This window comes from Mixophyes fleayi, chromosome 1 (genome assembly GCF_038048845.1).
Source record: "Mixophyes fleayi isolate aMixFle1 chromosome 1, aMixFle1.hap1, whole genome shotgun sequence".
NCBI classification, from domain to species: Eukaryota; Metazoa; Chordata; class Amphibia; order Anura; family Limnodynastidae; genus Mixophyes; species Mixophyes fleayi.
Genome location: NC_134402.1, coordinates 53,821,041 through 53,841,598, shown reverse-complemented (window position 1 = coordinate 53,841,598; position 20,558 = coordinate 53,821,041). Strand labels below are relative to the sequence as shown.

Sequence of the window (20,558 nt, the reverse complement as noted above, 5' to 3'; positions counted from 1 at the left end):
ATTCACTAGTAACTAGTCACATTGCCCAGTCATGTTTCAGTGATCACACTAATTATTTGTGAATTGATAGGCTACATTTTGGTAAATATGTGTTCAGCCCACAAAGAGGCTGTACCCACTTCATTTACGTAGCACAAAGGGATCATGTGCAGCCCAGGAACTGCTTTAGCAGTGCTGTGTACTGGCTGCTGTACTTTGAGCAAGTGCCCTTAGATTTCCGTCAGAGCTCAAAGGTGTATTAAGCAATATGGTAGTGTTTGCCTTGGAGCAGGCGTTTGTACTGGCAGGTGGGGCAGTGAACAGTGTGAGAGCGTTCCATTCAAAGTAATTGCAGGAGCACTGGAGCGCCTCCTTTTGTGGAGTATCACACAAACAAGGTTATATTTTGTGGGGTAAGATTATTGGAAATAGATCAATGGATGGAGATTCTGCAAAAGCTCATTTTGTACCAGTTCTGAGCTTTGTCAGCTTACTCTGAGTCTTGTCCTATCATCATCATCATCATCTATTTATATAGCACCACAAATTCCGCAGCCTTGTACAGAGAACGCGCTCACATCAGTCCCTGCCCCAATAGAGCTTAAATTCCCTAACACACAGACAGAGTAGGGTCAATTTGACAGCAACCAATTAAACTACTGGTATGTTTTTGGATTGTGGGAGGAAACTGGAGTGCCCAGAGGAAACCCACGCAAACACGGGGAGAACATACAAACTCCACACAGATAAGGCCACGGTCGGGAATCGAACTCATGACCCCAGTGCTGTAAGGCAGAAGTGCTAACCACTAAGCCACCATGTTACCCCACAGTATGACAACCAGAATATTCCGAGAAAGGATGGGCGGCAATAATAATCAACTTTGACTAAGGAACGCATTTCTAAGGACACAAGTGTAAAACAAAGCTTCAAACACACGAAAATGACACATGTAATAAGACAGTCCCAATGTCCTCTCATAATCATGATTCATTTGAGACATAAACAAGTCTAAACTGAGCAGCATTTTAGTAGAGAAATGGAAAAGTTTAATTTAATTAAAGGGCTGGGTGTAAAGTGTTAGGAGTTTATGCCGGGTGTTCTTGCCCCTCCGCAAACCTAGGAGCACTTCCAGTTTGAAGAGGCCTCATCTGAGAGCAGACAGTAGGTGCGTAATGTGTGCAGGGTGGTGCACTAGTGCAAAAGCCAGGTATTATACTTGAGTGCATGTTGTAAACGGGGTCCACATTAATGCATTAGCAGCCATGAGTACTTTATAGATCAGTACCGGTGAATCCAGATCTCTGTTTTATTTTACAGATTGTAAAATAGAATAATTGTACAAACAGTGCGATGAATATTAAAACAACATCTTCTTCTTTTACTGGGTGTATTTTCCCTACAACATAAGACCAGAATAAATTTAGCAATGCCGAATAAAACTTAGGATTGATGATGTTGAACACCTGATGAATTTTGTGACAGGTGCTATTCCTCAAATTCTTTTTGTGTGTGTGTGTTCTCTAAAAGCCAGAAGCGGCTTCATACAGCATCCACAAGGAAAATAACTTATTATATCAGCTGTAAGGGATGTTCAATGAAACCAAAAAATGTCTCAAGAATTAAATTAATGCTGAAAACAATGTTTCTTCCTTGATACATAGATCCTATAAAGAGTAAGGGGATTTGAGACAGAAATTTATGATGGAATAGTCTACTGTTTACAGTGCCGCTTACACTGGCAGAGATAAATAAAAATAATAAATGAAGCCTATTCTTCATGGATCATATCTTTCAGAAAATAACAGTAGGGTAGTAGTAGTCATTTCTCTCCTGTCTGCAGCTGCTGCTAGCACAGATCAGAATTTCCATAGGATGCACCTAAAATATCCACTGAAGATCAGAACTCTCTACAATGAAATGTACTGTTAAGAAGAGTGGAATTGGAAATATTCTGAACATTCTGAACACTGCTTCCCAATGCAATTGGCCAGAATGATAAATGGTCAAGTGGCAAAAATTCCTTTCACCCCTCTAACAATCTCCAACAACGCATGTATTATGACATTTCTATTTTTAAGTATGTATAATTAAAAGTGATGTTAGCCAACACTTATAAAACTATGCATAATACACACCTACAGGGCCTGATTCATTAAGGCACGCAAAATGAACATATTTTGCATTTATTTAAAAATGTGCGCAAGTCGGGCGTATGCAAGTTCCGTATTCAACTACAGCGCAAAAACGTCTCTTGTTGAGTCCAGGTCTTGGTGCGCTCTTCCAATACGGCACTTGCCATATTGAGACAGACACAGCACGCTGCTGGGTACGTGCAATACATATGTTCTAAACAAAGTCCCATCAGAATGCACAGAAGAAAATAAATATTCAAGTATCATCATCTGTTAATAAAATAGTCATTAATGAAAAAGCATTTAAAAAAAAAATCCCCCTATAAAATAGATTTATTAGGATGTTATCTATGTCTACTGTACATAAATGCATTTTTACAGTTGTTCCTGATTGCAAACACATGTTCTAGCATGTACACACATCAGTTATCACTATCACTCAGCACTTACACCTGACCTGTAGCTGGTGCAAGTGATGCAATAGAAAAGCACGTACCTTAGAGATGCCCAAAGCTTGGGCACTGCTGCATGCGTTTGTGCTTGGAACGCCCGTACTGTCCAATGACTACGTGCATACGCCCATTCTCTTCCCCATCTCGCTATGAAATCACAGGCTGCCAGAAGTGTAATCTATTTTGAAGATGAATTGGATGTTCTTGCATTCACTGGTGTATAGTCTGTTTATGGGCATGGCAGTGTGATTTTATGCAAAATATGGCATTTATCAGCATTTACGTGCCTTAAGAATCAGGCCGAAAATCTATAGCCACATATCCTGTTTTGTAGCCGACTAAAAATTACTTCATTTATTTTCAATCGAGCATGTCACATGGCCTGCTTTTTGCTATTCAATACAAATGAATTAGTGGCGCTATATAAATAAATGATGATGATGGATTTTATTGATCGTAACTCACTTGCTTTTTCACTCATCTCAAATCTACCGAAGACAAGAATCATCATTTTTCTAGAACACTGGAATGCCTTCTGAATGTGCCTGATTCTTCTTATTGGCATAGAATGCTGCTGACATTTGATAGGAGCTGCCTTGGAATGGCCAGGTGCTGACAGAGGACATCTACCATGAAACATTATGTTAACCTTCTCATGTTCAGCTAATCAATACATTTCAGAAGCATTGTACCGATAATGGTCGTGGGTCCAGGGAGTGTGTATGCACTTGTGTTTTACATGTAGGGCCTAATGTGGAGTTGGACACATGTTTGATGTAATAATACAGCAGATATAATATTCTTTTTTAGTTTTTCAAAATACGTCAACAAAATCCTATAATATATGCACGGTCAATAAAGTAAGCACCTATCAGCTTGAGAGGTGAATTCGCAATCAGCCAAACAGAAGCCATTAGCTAGTGCTGGCGACTGTCATCATCAGCATGTATTCGCACATGCCCTCTAGCAGGTACGGCTCCCAACAGATGTATATGCATCTCCGTGTTGGTCTGCTTCAGCCCCATTTGCGTGAACACCCTCTTACCGTACTCGGCCAATGTTAGACCAACCAATCCCACCTCCCCAGTTGTAAGTAGGTGTAAATGTCAGAGGTGCGCATGCGCAGTACAAATTTTCATAATTTACGGTATGCAAACTGGTATAAGTTCAACTCAGCATCAGACACTCGACGGTGTCTTTTTAATGTTTTTCTATATAGAATCAGCGGATATTTGGACTCTGGTTTTACTTTAATTCATTCTAAATGCAGGGTGCAAAAGGTTCTTAGATATGATAACTTGTAATTAAACACCTACATTTACTATTGCAGATGCTGCAAGTTTATTTTTCATTGATGAATCTCACCATGAAAACTGCGCAGTATCCACTGAAGCTGTTAAACTTGCGGACAATTTACAATGAAAGCCTTTTCCTCTGCTTCGCTATGTAATTGTCCTTCTCAATATACACTGAACAATTACAGGGCTCTTAACTTTTAATGTTTCGTTCTCGTTCACAGTCTCCAAGGGAAAAAAAAATTCTGAAATTCCTCTACTGTACGTCCAACTGAGAAAATGAGGATTGAAAACCATCCCTTTCGTTCCAATGTTCTAATCACTTGGCTGCTTAACACTCATTGACACTTGACACCAAAAGACAATTTATAGAGTAGACTTGATAGGTACAACAACAAAGAAAGGTGGTTAGTTGAGTAGCATTGCTGAATGAAGACGAAAAGAAATTCAACCTGCTTGCCAATTTGTGTAAATTGAAGAACAGTGTTTTTTTGGGATTCATTCAAATCTACCTAGTTAGCTGTTCACCCCTGGGAGTTCAATTTACAATGTGATTTGCATGCTTGTGATAACAATCCTTTGTTTCTCAGTGTCTCAGATTTTTTCCTTTTTTAAGTGGCGCTACAGAATTTTGGCAATCAACAAACCACCCCTCAGGATACCATATGGACCGTAAAGTACATGTTTGAAGAACATAATTTATTGCATCTTTTTCACTTTACTTCAAAAAACCTCCTTCAGTTGATTTCAAAGAGTTGCAAATTATTGAGGAATGGAGAGAGGTTTGAGAAGATTCAGTGCATGAATAATACAGATGAACAGAGCAACATTCCTTAAGCAGTGGCTCATTAGTTGTCATCGTTTAAACCAATTAATGTCTTACAGGAGTTATTATTGTTTTATATATTTAGTTGTGTTCACATTTTACATTCAATCAGTTTGGACAGTGCGTACAATTGAGAAAAAGCTTTTATGGTTATAGCATGGGTGTGACTCTGGAAGGAGGTGAGACAACAGAAGGATAGAGGGTCCTGCCTGCAGGCTTACAATTACCAAGACTAGTAATACAGACATTAGGCAGGATAGAGTTTATTATTATGGAAAGTTAGAGATAAAAGGAATTTAGGAGGGGTTCTTTGTTGGGGTGGGGACTATACAACAGTCAACTGATAATAAGTGATGATTAACAATGTTGATGACCATTGATGTATGGTTTTGTAGGAGCTATCCATGGTCTAGGTGCTTTACCTCTTATCCAATATTCCATGATATATGTAATAAGTTATTTGTTACACAATTCAACAAGAATCATAAAAAGAAGTGTAAGAAGCTATGAATGCTTTAATTGTTACAAATGCGTGAATGACATGGATTAATACTGATTTATGTAGAGTACTGATGGTATATGTTCCAATATTTTGTATGCACCTAAGATATACACGTTTACATGTATGTATACGTCTATTGATATGGTGTCATGCGGTGTAGGCAGCGCCTTACAAAATCGGTGGTAATGGTTAAAGCCACGCTTATAATCCCTGCAAAATTACAAGAAACAAACAAGACAATGGAAGTCCCAAGTATACCAGGGCACAGATATTAGGCTTGAGGGACCTGTGTTGAAGAGTTTACAATCCAAATGGAGGATGGGAAACATCATCATCATCATCAAACTAACAACAAAAGGTTAAGTGATGAAGACAGATGCATGAGTTTAAAAGTGCAATGGGTTTAAATGTTACTTTTGATAATGAGGGACACAGACACAGGTAAAGCAGTGCTGCCTGTAGGACTACAGCATAATACTCATATGATATTCATGGTACATAGGCAATTTTAAACACATGTGCATGAGAACAGGTCCCATGATTTCACATAATTGTCAAAGATCCCTTCTGTAGAAATAAAGTTAAAGTTAAATGTTTTGGGCATTTTGTATATTGTGACACCATTGTTATTGGTACCTAATGCCTTTCAAAAGTTGACTGATAAATACATAAAATTGCTGCATTAATACCATAGTTTTTTTCACGTAATTTTCATATATTTGTGATTTAACAAAAAAAAACTATTTTAAATCCAAGACAACTGACTTCAAAGCCCTATACAGTGATACAAAATGCCTATAAATGAAGGCATAAAATACAAGTATAAATGAGTCCTAAGGTATGTATGTGTCTGTATGTATGTGTGCATGCATCTGTGTGTCTGTATGTGTGCATATGTATGTGTCTGTATGTGTGCATATGTATGTATCTGCATGTGTGCATATGTATGTGTCTGTGTCTGTATGTGTACATATGTATGTGTCAGTATGTGTGCATATGTATGTGTCTGTGTCTGTATGTGTACATATGTATGTGTCAGTGTCTGTATGTGTGCATATGTATGTGTCTGTGTCTGTATGTGTGCATATGCATGCGTCAGTGTCTGTATGTGTGCATATGCATGTGTCAGTGTCTGTATGCGTCTGTGTGTGTATGTGTGCATATGTATGTGTCTGTGTCTGTATGTGTGCATATGTATGTGTCTGTGCCTGTATGTGTGCATATGTATGTGTCAGTGTCTGTATGTATGTGTCAGTGTCTGTATGTGTGCATATGCATGTGTCCGTGTCTGTATGTGTGCATGCGTCTGTGTGTGTATGTGTGCATATGTATGTGTCAGTGTCTGTATGTAAGCATATGTATGTGTCTGTATGTGTGCATATGTATGTGTTTGTGTCTGTATGTGTGCATATGTATGTGTCAGTGTTTGTATGTGTGCATATGCGTGTGTCTGTGTCTGTCTTCATTGTAATGATTATCTCAGTGACTCATCTAATAATTTTTGCCTTGAAAACAAGTCTTGCATAAGAATATGCTATTTGTATACAGTTTTATAATATCAAATATGCTCTTTTTAAAACGTGTTCTGCTGTAGTGCTCCCTGGCTGGAGGGCCTCGCAGTGCTTTGCTTTCTAATGCAGACAGTGAAACTAGCAGTGAGGAAATTAAACTAATGATGGTTAGCTAGTTGTCACATTTCATCCAGCGGGTCAACAGTTTGGAATTGCATCTCCTGCACGACGCACAAAGCATAGCTTAGTCCTTACTATTTCTAATCATGTACTTTCCTAGGCAATCAAATTGTGATTTTCTGACTATAACAAAAAATAGCAAATGCACTTGTACTAATTTAAAAATGACAAGATACGCTCCGATGTGGGAATACACTATTTGAATCTTAGTAAGAAGCAAAAAATATCCCTCCAGAGAGAAATTCACCCTTAGATCAAAAGCTTTATGGCAAATTCAAGGTAAGTCGTCACAATAGACTTTCTATCCACAGACTGAAAAAAAAAATCCCTTTAGCTCAGCTTTTTGGATCTTGTTCTACTTACGCTGAGAATAGGAACAGAGATGAAAGAATACTATTCAGCTTTGCGTTTAGTAAAAGCGACATGCAAACATTTCCTGCCAACGCTGCAGGGGCCACGATGAATACAGAGTACATATTTTTGCGTCTCTATTTCAAGCACTCTGTCTCTCTACAATGAACCAATAGACCCCCAGCACTAATGGGATTTGTGCATCCAGGCTATTTGTCAAAAGCAATGTGTTTTAATTTTTTTTTTTTCTTCGTTGTTAAATATTCACATTGCACCTTTACTGTCTAAGATCATAAGGATTTGTTTGTACATTCATTACCAGCTGCTAAATTGTATTCATGAATCAAGGAGCCCTTGAGATTCCTTAATGGCTTCTAGTGGAATTCTTTCATCACAGAATGAAGAGGAGATAAAAGCCTCAGACTGGGGTTACCGCCTTGCTGTATAACCTACGTCATAGTGCTCTCATTTGTACAGAGGGAAGATAACGCATAAAAAAATCAGCAAATGACTTCACCTTTATACCTGCAGGAGTGTCTAGAAATGAGGTCTGATTGTTATCAGACAGACCTAAGAACATAGGAGATGAAGGCACCATAGATCAGATCAAGATGACAGCATAGGTGAGATATTCTCTGGTGTCTCTTGTCAGTTGAAAGCAATAATACAATCCCAGCAATCCACTGGCAACAACGTATTGATTACCCTAGAACCTCCTCAGGGCACATTCCTAGTTCTTCTCTCTGGTCCTTAATGACCCCTTTTCATTGTCTGCTTGGCATTTAGATAAGGGGACTGCTTGCAAAGACAAGGCACCCATCCCATGCTAATCACAGAGACGAGATATTTGTGGGGGAGAAGTTAATGAAAGGTTTGTCCATTTCTATATCACTGATTTATTGCATTTCTTTACAGGAAAATAGTTTTTTTTAATTAATAACATTCCATTAGAATCATTCTAAACAAGAGACATTTAATATAGCGGGAGGTGCATTCGGAAATGTTGTTAAAAAATATTAAATACACAACACATGTGAAAATAGATAGCTAGATAGATTAAAATTACTTATTTAAGAAAAAATATTATGTAGGATTATTCTGAGGAGTTAAATACAAATCAATTTCCATAATAGGTTTTCGTGGTTAATATAAATGTCTAAGTCTCACTATAATAAGGTTAAACGGCAAATTTTACTAATAAGTTTAAATGCATATATTAAGCAAAGTCACTAGGCAGTAGTCTCAACAGATATGTTGAAATGAGGGTCACTAGCTCATCATTTAATATCGACTTATGTGAAATATTCAGATTGCGTGTCTAAAGATCAGGTGAGATTTGGACTTTAATCAGACACATTTCCAGTATGGTAATTAGAGGGATGAGTTGCCGATCTTGGTTTAAACAATGCACAACCATCATCATCCTCAACATGTATTTGCCAGCAGATTCCAATTGGGAGCCAACAGTAATAAAACAATACTGGGTAATACAGACAGACAGAGAGGTAAGAGGGCCCTGCTCGCCAGCTTACACTCTATGGACCAATCTCCCATTGGTTGTAGATAAGATTGCTGGATTTGTCGCTTTGCGGCCACTAAGACATTTCTAATAGCAGTTGTCAGTGGCACAGCTCATCAGAAACAGACAATGGTATCCCAGGTCAGTGGTTAGCAACATATTGGGGACCTCACAAGGGAACCTTGTTTCTTCGAACAGAATACAATTTACACTTTTAGACAGGGTTGGGTTGCATAGTAACCATCATGTTGCCAGTCCCACCACGTTCCGTGCTACTCCTACTTCTTCGAAGGAACAGTGGCCGTCAATTGGTGAATTGCCATGTACACCAAATTACTGTTTTCTTAGTTGTTATAAAGAAGTGAAAAGATGCTCTTAGGCAGGGGAACACTGAATGTCCCCTTTATACCCTATATGGCCCAAATGCTACCTCTATTCTTGGTTGTCCTTAATACCTATATTGCCATGAATAAGCATAGATAAATTATATATCTCAAATCAGTTTCAGGATGTCCCAAACATTTCATAAATGACCCTTTATTATGCCATAACACCAATCCAGATTCATAATACATGACTGACACTTATAATGTGATAATCAATGTTCCTTCTGTTGTTAAACTAAAATAATATTGATGTTAAAAAAAATTCTAATCACAGACATTATCACATAGTTTATTAGCTTGTGAGCAGGGCGCTCTTACCTCTCTGTCTGTAATACCTAGTCTTGATTTATTACGGTGTTTCTTCCCAATTGTTAAGTTCTATGGAATATGCTGCCACGATATAAATACATTTTAAAAAATAAGCAATCCCTTAGTATAAGAAACACAGATACAACTTATTTTGGTTTCGTACCCTGGCTGCAAAACAAAACAAAACATGTAACTTAGGTGTATTTCAAAACAGTATTATACTAAAAACTGAGAGGTTACGGGGACATTGTTTTTTTTACTATCTAACAGTTTGGCTGTTTTGTAGTTATTGTAATCTATTATGTGAACAATTTAATAACTGATTAAAGCTATTCTTAGATGGCAACAGCAATCACCGGGAATACAAAGATTCACATAAGCGACACCCATTAATGCACAGGGCAATTAGTTTAATTGCTGCCCTAAGCCAATAATCACACTGCTTATACTTAGACAGGGCAGGTTTGCCAGAACAAAGACCAAACAAATCCCTTTAAGTGAGATGACAAGTTAGTCATCATTTCCTCCAGCACATAATTATTTTGTGTTTTAAAGAGTTTCCATCAATATTTCTATTTTCGGTAATATGAATATTTTCAGACCTGTTGCAGCACAATAGCTTTGTTTTAAAATATTAGTATAGTACTATTGTTAATTATTTTTTATATAAAACATGTAAGGATCATACCTCCCAAATGTCTGTAACCCCTTATCTTTCTTACACAGTTATCCTTCTTTCAAAGCTGGCCACACCTGGGCCAATCCTGTGATTAACTCGAGCACTGAGCAACCTTCCAATATGGTCACAAATGTGGGTTCTGAGCAGCTAAATGAGCACATGTAGGGGCCAAATTTATAGGCATGCCCAACAATGATGTGATCATGTTCATGAGTTCAATTCCCGACCAAGGCCTTATCTGTGAAGAGTTTGTATGTTCTCCCTGTGTTTGTGTGGGTTTCCTCCGGGTGCTCCAGGTTTCCTCCCACACTCCAAAAACATACTGGTAGGTTAATTGGCTGCTAACAGTAGTCTGTGTATGTGTATCTGTCTGCTGTCTGTGTGTGTGTGTGTGTGTGTGTGTGTGTGTGTGTATGTGTGTGTGTGTGTGTGTGTATGTGTATGTGTGTGTGTGTGTGTGTGTGTGTGTGTGTGTGTGTTAAGGAATTTAGACTGTAAGCCCCACTGGGGCAGGGACTGATGTGAGGGAGTTCTCTGTACAGCGCTGCGGAATTAGTGGCGCTATATAAATAAATGGTGATGATGATGATGAATATTGGGACAATGTGCTGGTGATATTAGCTCATGTGTTACCAGCATAAGTCTATTAACTTGATTACATTTTGGATACAGGTGTATGACAAGATTTTGCCAATCGACAAGGATGGCTAGGTCACTCCTGGCAGCACTGGGGCCTGTTAGTGCAGTTGAGAAATGACTGCACGTTCAGGCTGATAGCACTGATATGTGGTCATCTTCCTAGGGCATTTACCAACACGCCCAATCATTTTATATTATTAGACTTTTGGTAACTGGATGGATGCACTAAATATATTTCGATGTTGGTCATATAATTATTCAGCATTGCATTAATTCTCTGCCTATTGGTCCAATATCAGCGTAATACCAAAGCCAGCATTGCAACACTGTATGACCATCAGAGGTAGACAAGTAGAAGAACTCACAGCTGTACAGATACTATGGCAGTGATTCACAATTTAGTGCAAGTTTTTTTCTACTTTTTCGAGCGCCTGTGCATTTTCCAATATTCACACACATAATTTTATTCAATCTGCTTTTTTTCCATTTTTAGTGCACGATCGCTTGATATAGTTTTGAATGTCGCAATTGCATTTTTTACCATTAAAAAATACAGGCAGCTACGGGAAATGGTATTCGTTTACAATACATGTGATAATCAAGGTGTGTAAAGCATTAACTCATTTTTCTTTGCACCTCCCAAGGGAGAAAATTGTTTTAAAATGATTAGCTTTAATCTGGAAAGGTTGGAATATAGCCCAGAATATCTCATAAACATCTCCTTAAAAATACAAAAAATATCTTATTTTTAGCTAAAATAAAGCAACTAAAGAAATGGGTTTTCCCCGTGTTAATTCCCACTTAAGCATGTGTGTATGTGAGTCGGGCATGTCCAGCAATAGAATTTATAGCAGACGACTTTTAGTAAAGATAAGAGCCAGGAGCTGGTCAGAATCTGTCTGAGACATGTCAACCACTTATAAGCGGGAGTTTAGTTTAATATGGCCGGGATTCTGTCAGGAAGTCTTGCTGCGTGATGGTGGTGGAATTATTACTGCAACAGTTAATAAGCTAATTGAATTGCCTCCTATAACTCTTTGATATACATTCCACATTCCACTCAGAATAAATTTCATTTTAAGTGGTCTCAAAAGTAGACATACCAACAGAAAATTGCGCCATAAATATTAAAATAAAAGCAAGAACACAAAAATATCGCAAATCCAGTTTCTCAGATGCCCATTAGCGCCAGACCTTGAAGCATTGCTGTCATTGATCAGAACACTATTTTGCAGTAGTAATGCTACAACATTTCTCTATATGCAGTGTGAATGTTGCAGATATATTCCTGCTCACCTTAAATGCACAAATGTCAACATTTAGTTTAGGGGACGGATGAGTGTAATATAAATGATGCAGGACATTTGGTAAGAACACAAAGAGACACCCTAAACACTTCAACGCCAAAACAATAGAGGCAAGAAATGTACCTTAGAGATTTATATTTGATAGCAAGCACATACTCATAAGTGATTGGTTGGGCTTGATGTGCCTGTTGGTCTTTACCTGCCATGATACTAATATTTCACATTACTATAGTGAAGATTTCACACTTTGTTTTTTTTTACCCTGGAGATTCCTAAGGTGTGTGATGGACCATATGGGGGTCATTTACTAACAAAGAGCAACTGCAAATGTGCAATTACCCAAGCATTCAACTTTGATTGATCTAGTTCCAGTTAGATAATAAAAACAACTGTCTGATTGGTTGCTTTAGGCTATCTGTGTATATAATTATTCTATACTCAACCTACTGACCCATAAGCCAACATTGCTGTGTGACTGGATCATAAAACCTTACTTGCCAATTTTTTACAATTCTATCACCGTGATGAAAGCCGCCATGTATATACTATATGAAACAACACATAAACATCTATTCCTGCCAGTTCATATGGTTTGTTTTAGTCAAATTTTTTTTCATAGTTGCAACATTATAAAAAATTTTGGGCACAAATATGCTATTAAATACAAAGCGGTTATTGGTCAAAGATGCAAAGAGCTGAACGTGATCCTTTTATGCAAAACTGAGGAAACTGTGGATGCAGCAAGAACAGTCATGAGTGAACACAGATCACAATACATATGTCAACCTGTACACGTCCTAATGTATTCTATACTATAATGACCTTACTTGTTTTATTGAAATGATAAAAAAAAACTATGATTTCCCTTTTTATTTATTTTTAAAACATATCTGATTCCTTTGTAAAGCTTCACAAAGGGCTCATAGCCTAAACCCTCAACATCGGTATGCCCAACTGTGAGAAACTTATATTCCAGTCTAAATATGAACCATAAAACTCCCCTTTAAATAATATATGTCAGTAATTCATTTACTTATATTACTAATTTATATTAATTCTTAAGTTGTTTTTAGTATTTAAAACATGCTTTAAACCGCAATGCCATAGTACGCTACCTTAAGATAGTTTTTTTGAATTCTCCTTTACCTATGTTTTATAACGATGTGCCAACTAGTGCCAAAAGAACACATAAACTTGTGTTGAAAGAACAAATAAAACACGTAAAGCTAAAAGAACACATAAACATATACAGTTAAAATAACACGTGAAATTGAGCCAATCCTGCTGCCCATATCAAGAGCCAGATGGCATGTTGCTGCCCAATTTTGTGATAACATGTAGACAAATTTACCTTCCCCCTCCAAAAAAAACAACAACACACAGGTGTGGGGATTATCAGGGAGACAAAGTGACACCTGCTCTCTGGATGCTTTTGTTTAGAACCACCTGTTACCTATAAGGTGTAAGAATATATTTTGCTTTCTGGTTTGCATTAAATCCTTTGTTTTGGCTTCTTTGCTGGCAACTTATGCTTAATATTTCTGAGCTATATTACAAAAAAAAAAAAATCATTATTTCTTAAAACATTTACATTCTCCATAAAAACAAGATGGTTATCTCATTAAATTGTTCCCTGGTAGGACACATAATCAAGTAATTACTTTTATCTTAACTTACTAAGCCTCGAGGTAAGGCAGCCGAGCCACACCTAGGATGCATTTTAAATGAAGGGCACGCCTGCTAAAAAGTATGATTAACCAAGATGTACAACAGCATGATTACAGGTAGCATACCATAAACATTACAGTGACTAGTCTACTATTTTAATGGTGAAAAATACAAAGTATATATTTTTCGAAAATAAAAAGTACTTTTTCTGAGGCTACTCATAAAATAATAATGTTTCCGCATATTTACGACTTAAATCATTGGGCTTATTTTTTTCTTCTTAAGTCATAAATAATTTTTCTTTTGTCTTTCAATTTTGCTCCGACAGCAGATCAGGAAGTCTTATGAACTCTTTGTGAAACCTTTAAGACAGTATTAGTCTCCATTAGTGTCTTTACATAGAGCTTTAGAAGACCAAATACCTTTATTTATTTCTTTGTTTAGCATACATCTGGCATTGTAGTAAAATAGACAAATATAATTATGGTTTAATATAAAAATCACTTTATTCATCAAATGTGCACGGCATTTTCAATTACAGAAGTTTTTCAGTAACAATAAAAAGTTTTGCATGATGTTTCATAAATACTTGATATTTTAAGACAACTTAATTTACAAAAAAAAGGCTAAATGTGTGCCCTGTAAAATATTAAGATGTAATTATAACAAAACAAAACCAAAAAGTCTGAAAGCAATCAAGCAACGGAAAGTCACGCATGGAGGGTAAATTGCATGCTATTGTGAATAGATAGGAGTAGCTCATATTTTGCACCTCAGCAATAAAATGTAATTATTAATTTACTGAACGCCAATGACTGATGATTTTTTGGGCTTATTTAAAAAAGGTGATATCATTTGTAATGGAACTACTTGATGCTGTAGGGAATTTTAATATAAATCCTTTATATATAATAAAGAGCTAATTCCCTTTACAGCCTTTTGTTATGACCAAAAAGAAAACATTACTAGGTAACAAAGCTTAATGAATCACCTCCTGTGAGAGCTACTGGTTGCAGTATCTCTCTTTACATTGCAAGTAAATTTGCTTTGATATTTTAGTTTCACTTTTTTTTATTCTAGGAGGTTCTGGGCTAATGGCTCAGAGGACAACTATAATTTTGGTCTTAAACTTTATTCATAAAATTAATTATCACATTATAAAATTTCAAGTGGTGAGAGATGTAGCCCTGGTGTTTACACAACTGTAATTGCGTTTGAAGCAGTGGTAGGCAGCAGACATCCTGAGAGCCTTCTGAGGCCCTGAAGGGACTCACTTATGTCCATTCCTAATAGGACCTTTTAGTATCCCTCCCTTATTGATGGCACAGTGCTAACATAATGCATTCACACACACTGTGTAGCAAGGTAAGCCCTGATTGGCTACCATGACAAGCCAACTGTTCATTCACATGTTGCTTCCTTGTTCTCCTCTATGGTGCACTGATTGTATAATATAGGGAGAGCATACAATGTGTTAAAAAGCATCTCTCCAATAGACACATGGGGTGACCCTAAAAAAATCATATTGTGTAGCACTAGCCCTGTGGTCTAGATATTTACACACAGTGGAGTCAGGCAGAGTGTGGCCTGAACTAATATTGTTCTTGAGAGGACTGGAGTCAGCCATTTTGGGACCTTATTAGGAAATATACTCAAAATCAAATATTGATATGGGATACCCTCAAGGAACATTTCCAGAATACAGCTAGTCAATTCACTTGGAACTAGTGACATGACTAAACTGTAAACATTGTGTCTCACTGATAGTTCTTAGTGAACTGATAGGTTGTAATCTCAAGAACAATGCTGCAGCCCAAACAGTGTCTGCATCCACTATTTGTAGGCGACAGGTCTACCAACTACAGCTAACACTAACAGCTCTAGTTCACCGTAGGAATGGAAAATGGTTATTCTCAGTTGTTTACTGTAATCAGATTGTCACAGGAGCCAGTCACAATCCGTCCTCTACACCTATCAACAGGCCTGATTGTAGTATGCTTCTGTATGAGCACGATCCATCATGATCCAAGATCTTTGAGACTGTAGAATGTAGACTTCTACTCTACTCAACTGTAATTAAGTGTTATGAGGGTAAATGTTGTGCTGAACCTGTAGTTTTATTCATCCTATTGTGTATCTGATTGGAACATTAGTTACATCACTTTGACGTAACGATGACAAAACAGGTAAAATACAAGTCAGTGAATACTCCCACCTCTTCCTCAAAATGCCGTCAATTTTTGGGAAGTCTTTAATTCTAACGTTTGGTATTTTTGTGTAACTTTGGAGAAATTAGGGATAATTTGTACCTATTGCTTTATTTATTACAACAAGTTATAACTAGTATAAAACTAAGAAAATATAATTTCCTGAATATAGTTTCCATTATCATTATTGTCAAGTAAAGGGGGAATAGGTGACTGGCACTGTTCCCTAGTCCTAGTCATACCTAACACAGACTTTACCTTGGTGACAGCATCATTTGCATATTACTTACATTATTTTCAATCATGTTATTTGTAGTGCAATTTTACAGAAGCTGATTGTTAGGGTTTTTAACACTAACATTGTTTGTTTGGGCTTTTATGTCTTTTTTGAGGCACATATTTGTCGGCTTTCCATTACACCGAAGGTCACATTCTGAAAACTCACAAAGTAGAACTATGTGTGATATGGCAATGGGATTGTTTAGTGCAAAACAATAGGCAGAACTGAGCTGACTACTTTGATTGGCTGTAAGGACGAGACTGCAGGGCGGGACAGCACAAATTATATAACTATGCACAAGCAGACTATCCATATGTAATGTACTTTTATGCTTTATCTGCTTGGGCAATAAATAAGATACAAAAAAAATGGCAAAAATTCTAGAATGTCTCCTTTTATATAGCTGGAGAAAAAATATATATGTATCTCAATAAAGGACACCAAACATGACCTAATAATTCAGTGCTGTTATTAAATGTCCAGTATGTCTATCTTCAAGTAGAGAGATACACACACACTTTTTTTCTCTTTGTCTTGAAATAACTTGTAGGTTGGTTGTAACACAGAAAAAGCCATATTAGACCTATCTGCAAACTGACCGAACCCATTTCTAACATTCTAAGCTAGAAAAAAAAAAAAAAGCAGGAAGCTTAAACTGACTACAGGTGGCATATTTGATATAGAAAATCTAATTATACATTATGTATCTATTGATAGTGCATTCACTTTTTAAATTCAGCCAGGCAAAAAAAAAATTGTTTATATGTTAAAAAACGCTTCCGTGTTCATAGTGTAGACATGCAGATTTTTCAGCAACACCATCAATTTTAAGCTTTAAATTAAAGCTTTGATTTTTTTATTTTTTTTTTAACTTTTTTTTATATATCTATAATAAATATTCATCTTTATATAATAAATATATTTTTTATTGGTTTATTTTATAAGAAAATAAAAATGTTTCCTTCTTAAGTCGTCGTATTTTCCTAGTTTAGCCAACGGTTGCAGGAAAAGTATATAACATTGAACAAATCATTTGTAACATTTCAGAAATCACAAGAGGTTATAAGCATTCAGGAAAGAAAAAAAAAAAATTGTGAACGGTCAATAGAACCATTTATACATACAGCGTACCTTTTTGAATGCAAACTTTAACCAAACGATGGATTCCTTAGGCATTCCACAGTCTTGCTTTGTGAAATTCACTTTTGTTATAAGGCAAGTAAAAACTTAATACTTTAAAAGGAGTTTATATTTCTTTAAATGTATATATAAATGGTTTTCAAGGCTCTCTCCAGTGTTTTCCGATGCACGTCACTTGAAGCTTCTTTCAACATTTTTTTAGCCAGCAGAGTCATTTCTATACACAACTTATTAGAGTGACTCTATGCAAAATAGTCCCACAATCACATTTTCTAGCTCTTTAAGACAGATATTTCTCAAGATCGCAGCTGAGGTTCACAGGAGGAGTGTGCAGTGACCTGTGGATAAATAGAGGTCTTTCAGTTTCAAGTTTAATTATCCCCAATGAATGAGGACTTGCAAAATGATATGAAAATTATAAACACCTGAAAAATATTGCTTGCTGTGGTAGATAGTATTGGAATTTCCAGCATCATTAAAGGTAAAATTTATTGCTTAGAGCAAATGAAAAGAAGCCCATCCATGTATTTGCCTATCATTAGGTTACATAGGGCACATAGCTGCAGATAAATTATAATTACCAGCAGCAGATAGAGCAATTTAAAAAGCAGTTTAGGATAACAAATAAAGCATTGCATTGCAATTGCCAGCACATGCAGAAATTCCATATATAGTTTGAGCCTTATCAAGAAAATGTAACAAATGTATTAATTATTCTGACTGCAAGTAAATCGGTGCTATAAATCTTACATAATACACACGTGATGTTAATATATGTATAAACTCCTGTAAATAATATCTATATAAACAGTGAGCTCTGATATCATCACTTCAGTGTATTACAAGGGATAGTGAACCTCTTACTGCATATATGCCGATTTCTATAACCTATATAAAGGCCTAGGGCCTGATTCATTAAGGATCTTAACTTGAGAAACTTCTTATTTCAGTCTCCTGGACAAAACCATGTTACAATGCAAGGGGTGCAAATTAGCATTCTGTTTTGCACATAAGTTAAATACTGACTGTTTTTTCATGTAGCACACAAATATCAACTTTAAATTTCAGTGTACAAATAAGCTATCAAGTATTTGTGTGCTACATGAAAAAACAGTCAGTATTTAACTTATGTGCAAAACAGAAAACTAGTTTGCACCCCTTGCATTGTAACATGGTTTTGTCCAGGAGACTGAAACAAGAAGTTTCTCAAGTTAAGATTCTTAATGAATCAGGCCCCTAATGCTCTTATATGGTCACAGAATTCCTCAAATATCCATATAACTCACAGTAGGAAGTACATTATACCATATATATTTAAAGCCACTTATAAATGAGATTATACTGTACAAATATTTGAGAAAGAAAAACAAAACACAACCATCCACAAGGGAAACTCAAACTTTAAAAAAAAAAGAATGTCAACCACATTTGCTTTAAGTATGGGATCAAGGTATAACATTATAAATAATTGTTTACACTAAATGCAGAAAATAAGCATGACACACATTATCGGCAGGATCTGGAACCTATGATTGTATTTCAGTCTGAATTTAAATAATTGGATGGGTGGAATGGATTGGTAGATCATTATCTGTTTTGGTATGCTGAGTATTTTGGGAAAAATCAAAGCATTGGACAAAGGGACTTATGACGCCAATGTCACACAAGATGTGACTATCTATCCTGCAATCCAATTGCTTGAATGGGAAAGCATAGCTAGGACTCAGTATAGCCCGTATTTCATGCTAGTTGACAGGTTGAAATACAATCTCAGAAAGTGCGTTTCAAGAGACTGGAATGCATAACGTGTGTGCAGGTTGGTTTAGAAGCTCATGTAATTTTAGCTGCAGATGTGCTAGGAAGTTAAGTAGGGCCCTACGCCCTCCACAGGCACATGGACAAATTGTGGGCAGCACGGTGGCTGAGTGGTTGGCACTTCTGCCTCACAGCGCTGGGGTCATGAGTTCAATTCCCGACCATGGCCTTATCTGTGTGGAGTTTGTATGTTCTCCCTGTGTTTGCGTGGGTTTCCTCTGGGTGCTCCGGTTTCCTCCCATACTCCAAAAACATACTGGTAGGTTAATTGGCTGCTATCAAAAATTGACCCTAGTCTCTCTCTCTCTCTCTCTCTCTCTCTCTGTCTGTGTGTATGTTAGGGAATTTAGACTGTAAGCTCCAATGGGGCAGGGACTGATGTGAATGAGTTCTCTGTACAGCGCTGCGGAATCAGTGGCGCTATATAAATAAATGGTGATGATGATGATGATGATGATGATGTGTCATGGGTAACCACAACCTGACTAAGAGTAATGTACAGACCTTACTAGACTGGCCATCACGGCTATAGACATCTAACCATTGGCACTGATGGGGTATTGTTCAACCATTAACCAAAAATCATATTTTATTATTGTCTGTACAGCAAGGTGGATAAGTGGTTAGCACTTCTGCCTCACAGCGCTGGGGTCATGAGTTCAATTCCTGACCATGGAATGGATTAGTAGATCATAATCAGCACTGTGAGGCAGAAGTGCTAACCACTTAGCTACCGTGCTGTACAGACAATAATAAAATATGATTTTAGGTTGATGGTTGAACAATACCCCATCAGTACCAATGGGTTAGATGTCTATAGATGTTTGCGTGGGTTTCCTCCCAAACTCCAAAAACATACTAGCAGGTTAATTGGCTGCTATCAAAATTGATCCTAGTGTCTCTCTCTCTCTGTCTGTCTGTGCGTGTGTGTGTGTGTGTGTGTGTGTGCGTGTGTGTTAGGTGATTTAGACTGTAAGCTCCAATGGGGCAGGGACTGATGTGCGTGGGTTTCATTGGCTGCTATCAAAATTGACCCTAGTATCTCTAGTATCTCTCTCTCTGTCTGTGTGTGTGTGTGTGTGTGTGTGTGTGTGTGTGTGCGTGTGTGTTAGGTGATTTAGACTGTAAGATCCAATGGGGCAGAGACTGATGTGAATGAGTTCTCTGTACAGCACTACGGAATCAGTGGTGCTATATAAATAAATGATGATGATGATGATGATGATGTATAGAGTAAGCTGTGTTTTACCCCCAAAATATTACAGGGTGTATGTCTGAGTCTTAAAGAAAAACAACGTCCCTTTTAATTTTTGTATTGAAATAAGTAATATTACGTCTTCCTCTTTAGGCCCTTGATCGTTGGCAGGGGTGAAGCGGT

The 20,558-nt window shown here is 37.0% G+C and overlaps 1 protein-coding gene across 5 annotated transcripts in view; it reads right to left on the bottom strand.

The window, feature by feature from the left end:
• PCDH7 (protocadherin 7) overlaps positions 1 to 20,558 on the bottom strand; it is a 585,593-nt gene that overhangs the window by 540,518 nt on the left and 24,517 nt on the right. For 2 of the 5 annotated variants that reach the window (XM_075194767.1, XM_075194766.1), the window contains one exon: positions 14,226 to 17,703. The exons of the other annotated variants lie outside the window; for them this stretch is intronic. Coding sequence is in view for 1 of the 2 variants with exons in the window: in XM_075194766.1 (XP_075050867.1) it covers positions 17,662 to 17,703 (42 nt within the window). In the remaining variant the exon portion in view is untranslated. Of the gene's footprint in view, positions 1 to 14,225; positions 17,704 to 20,558 lie in introns of those variants that run through there. 5 annotated transcript variants of the gene reach the window in all.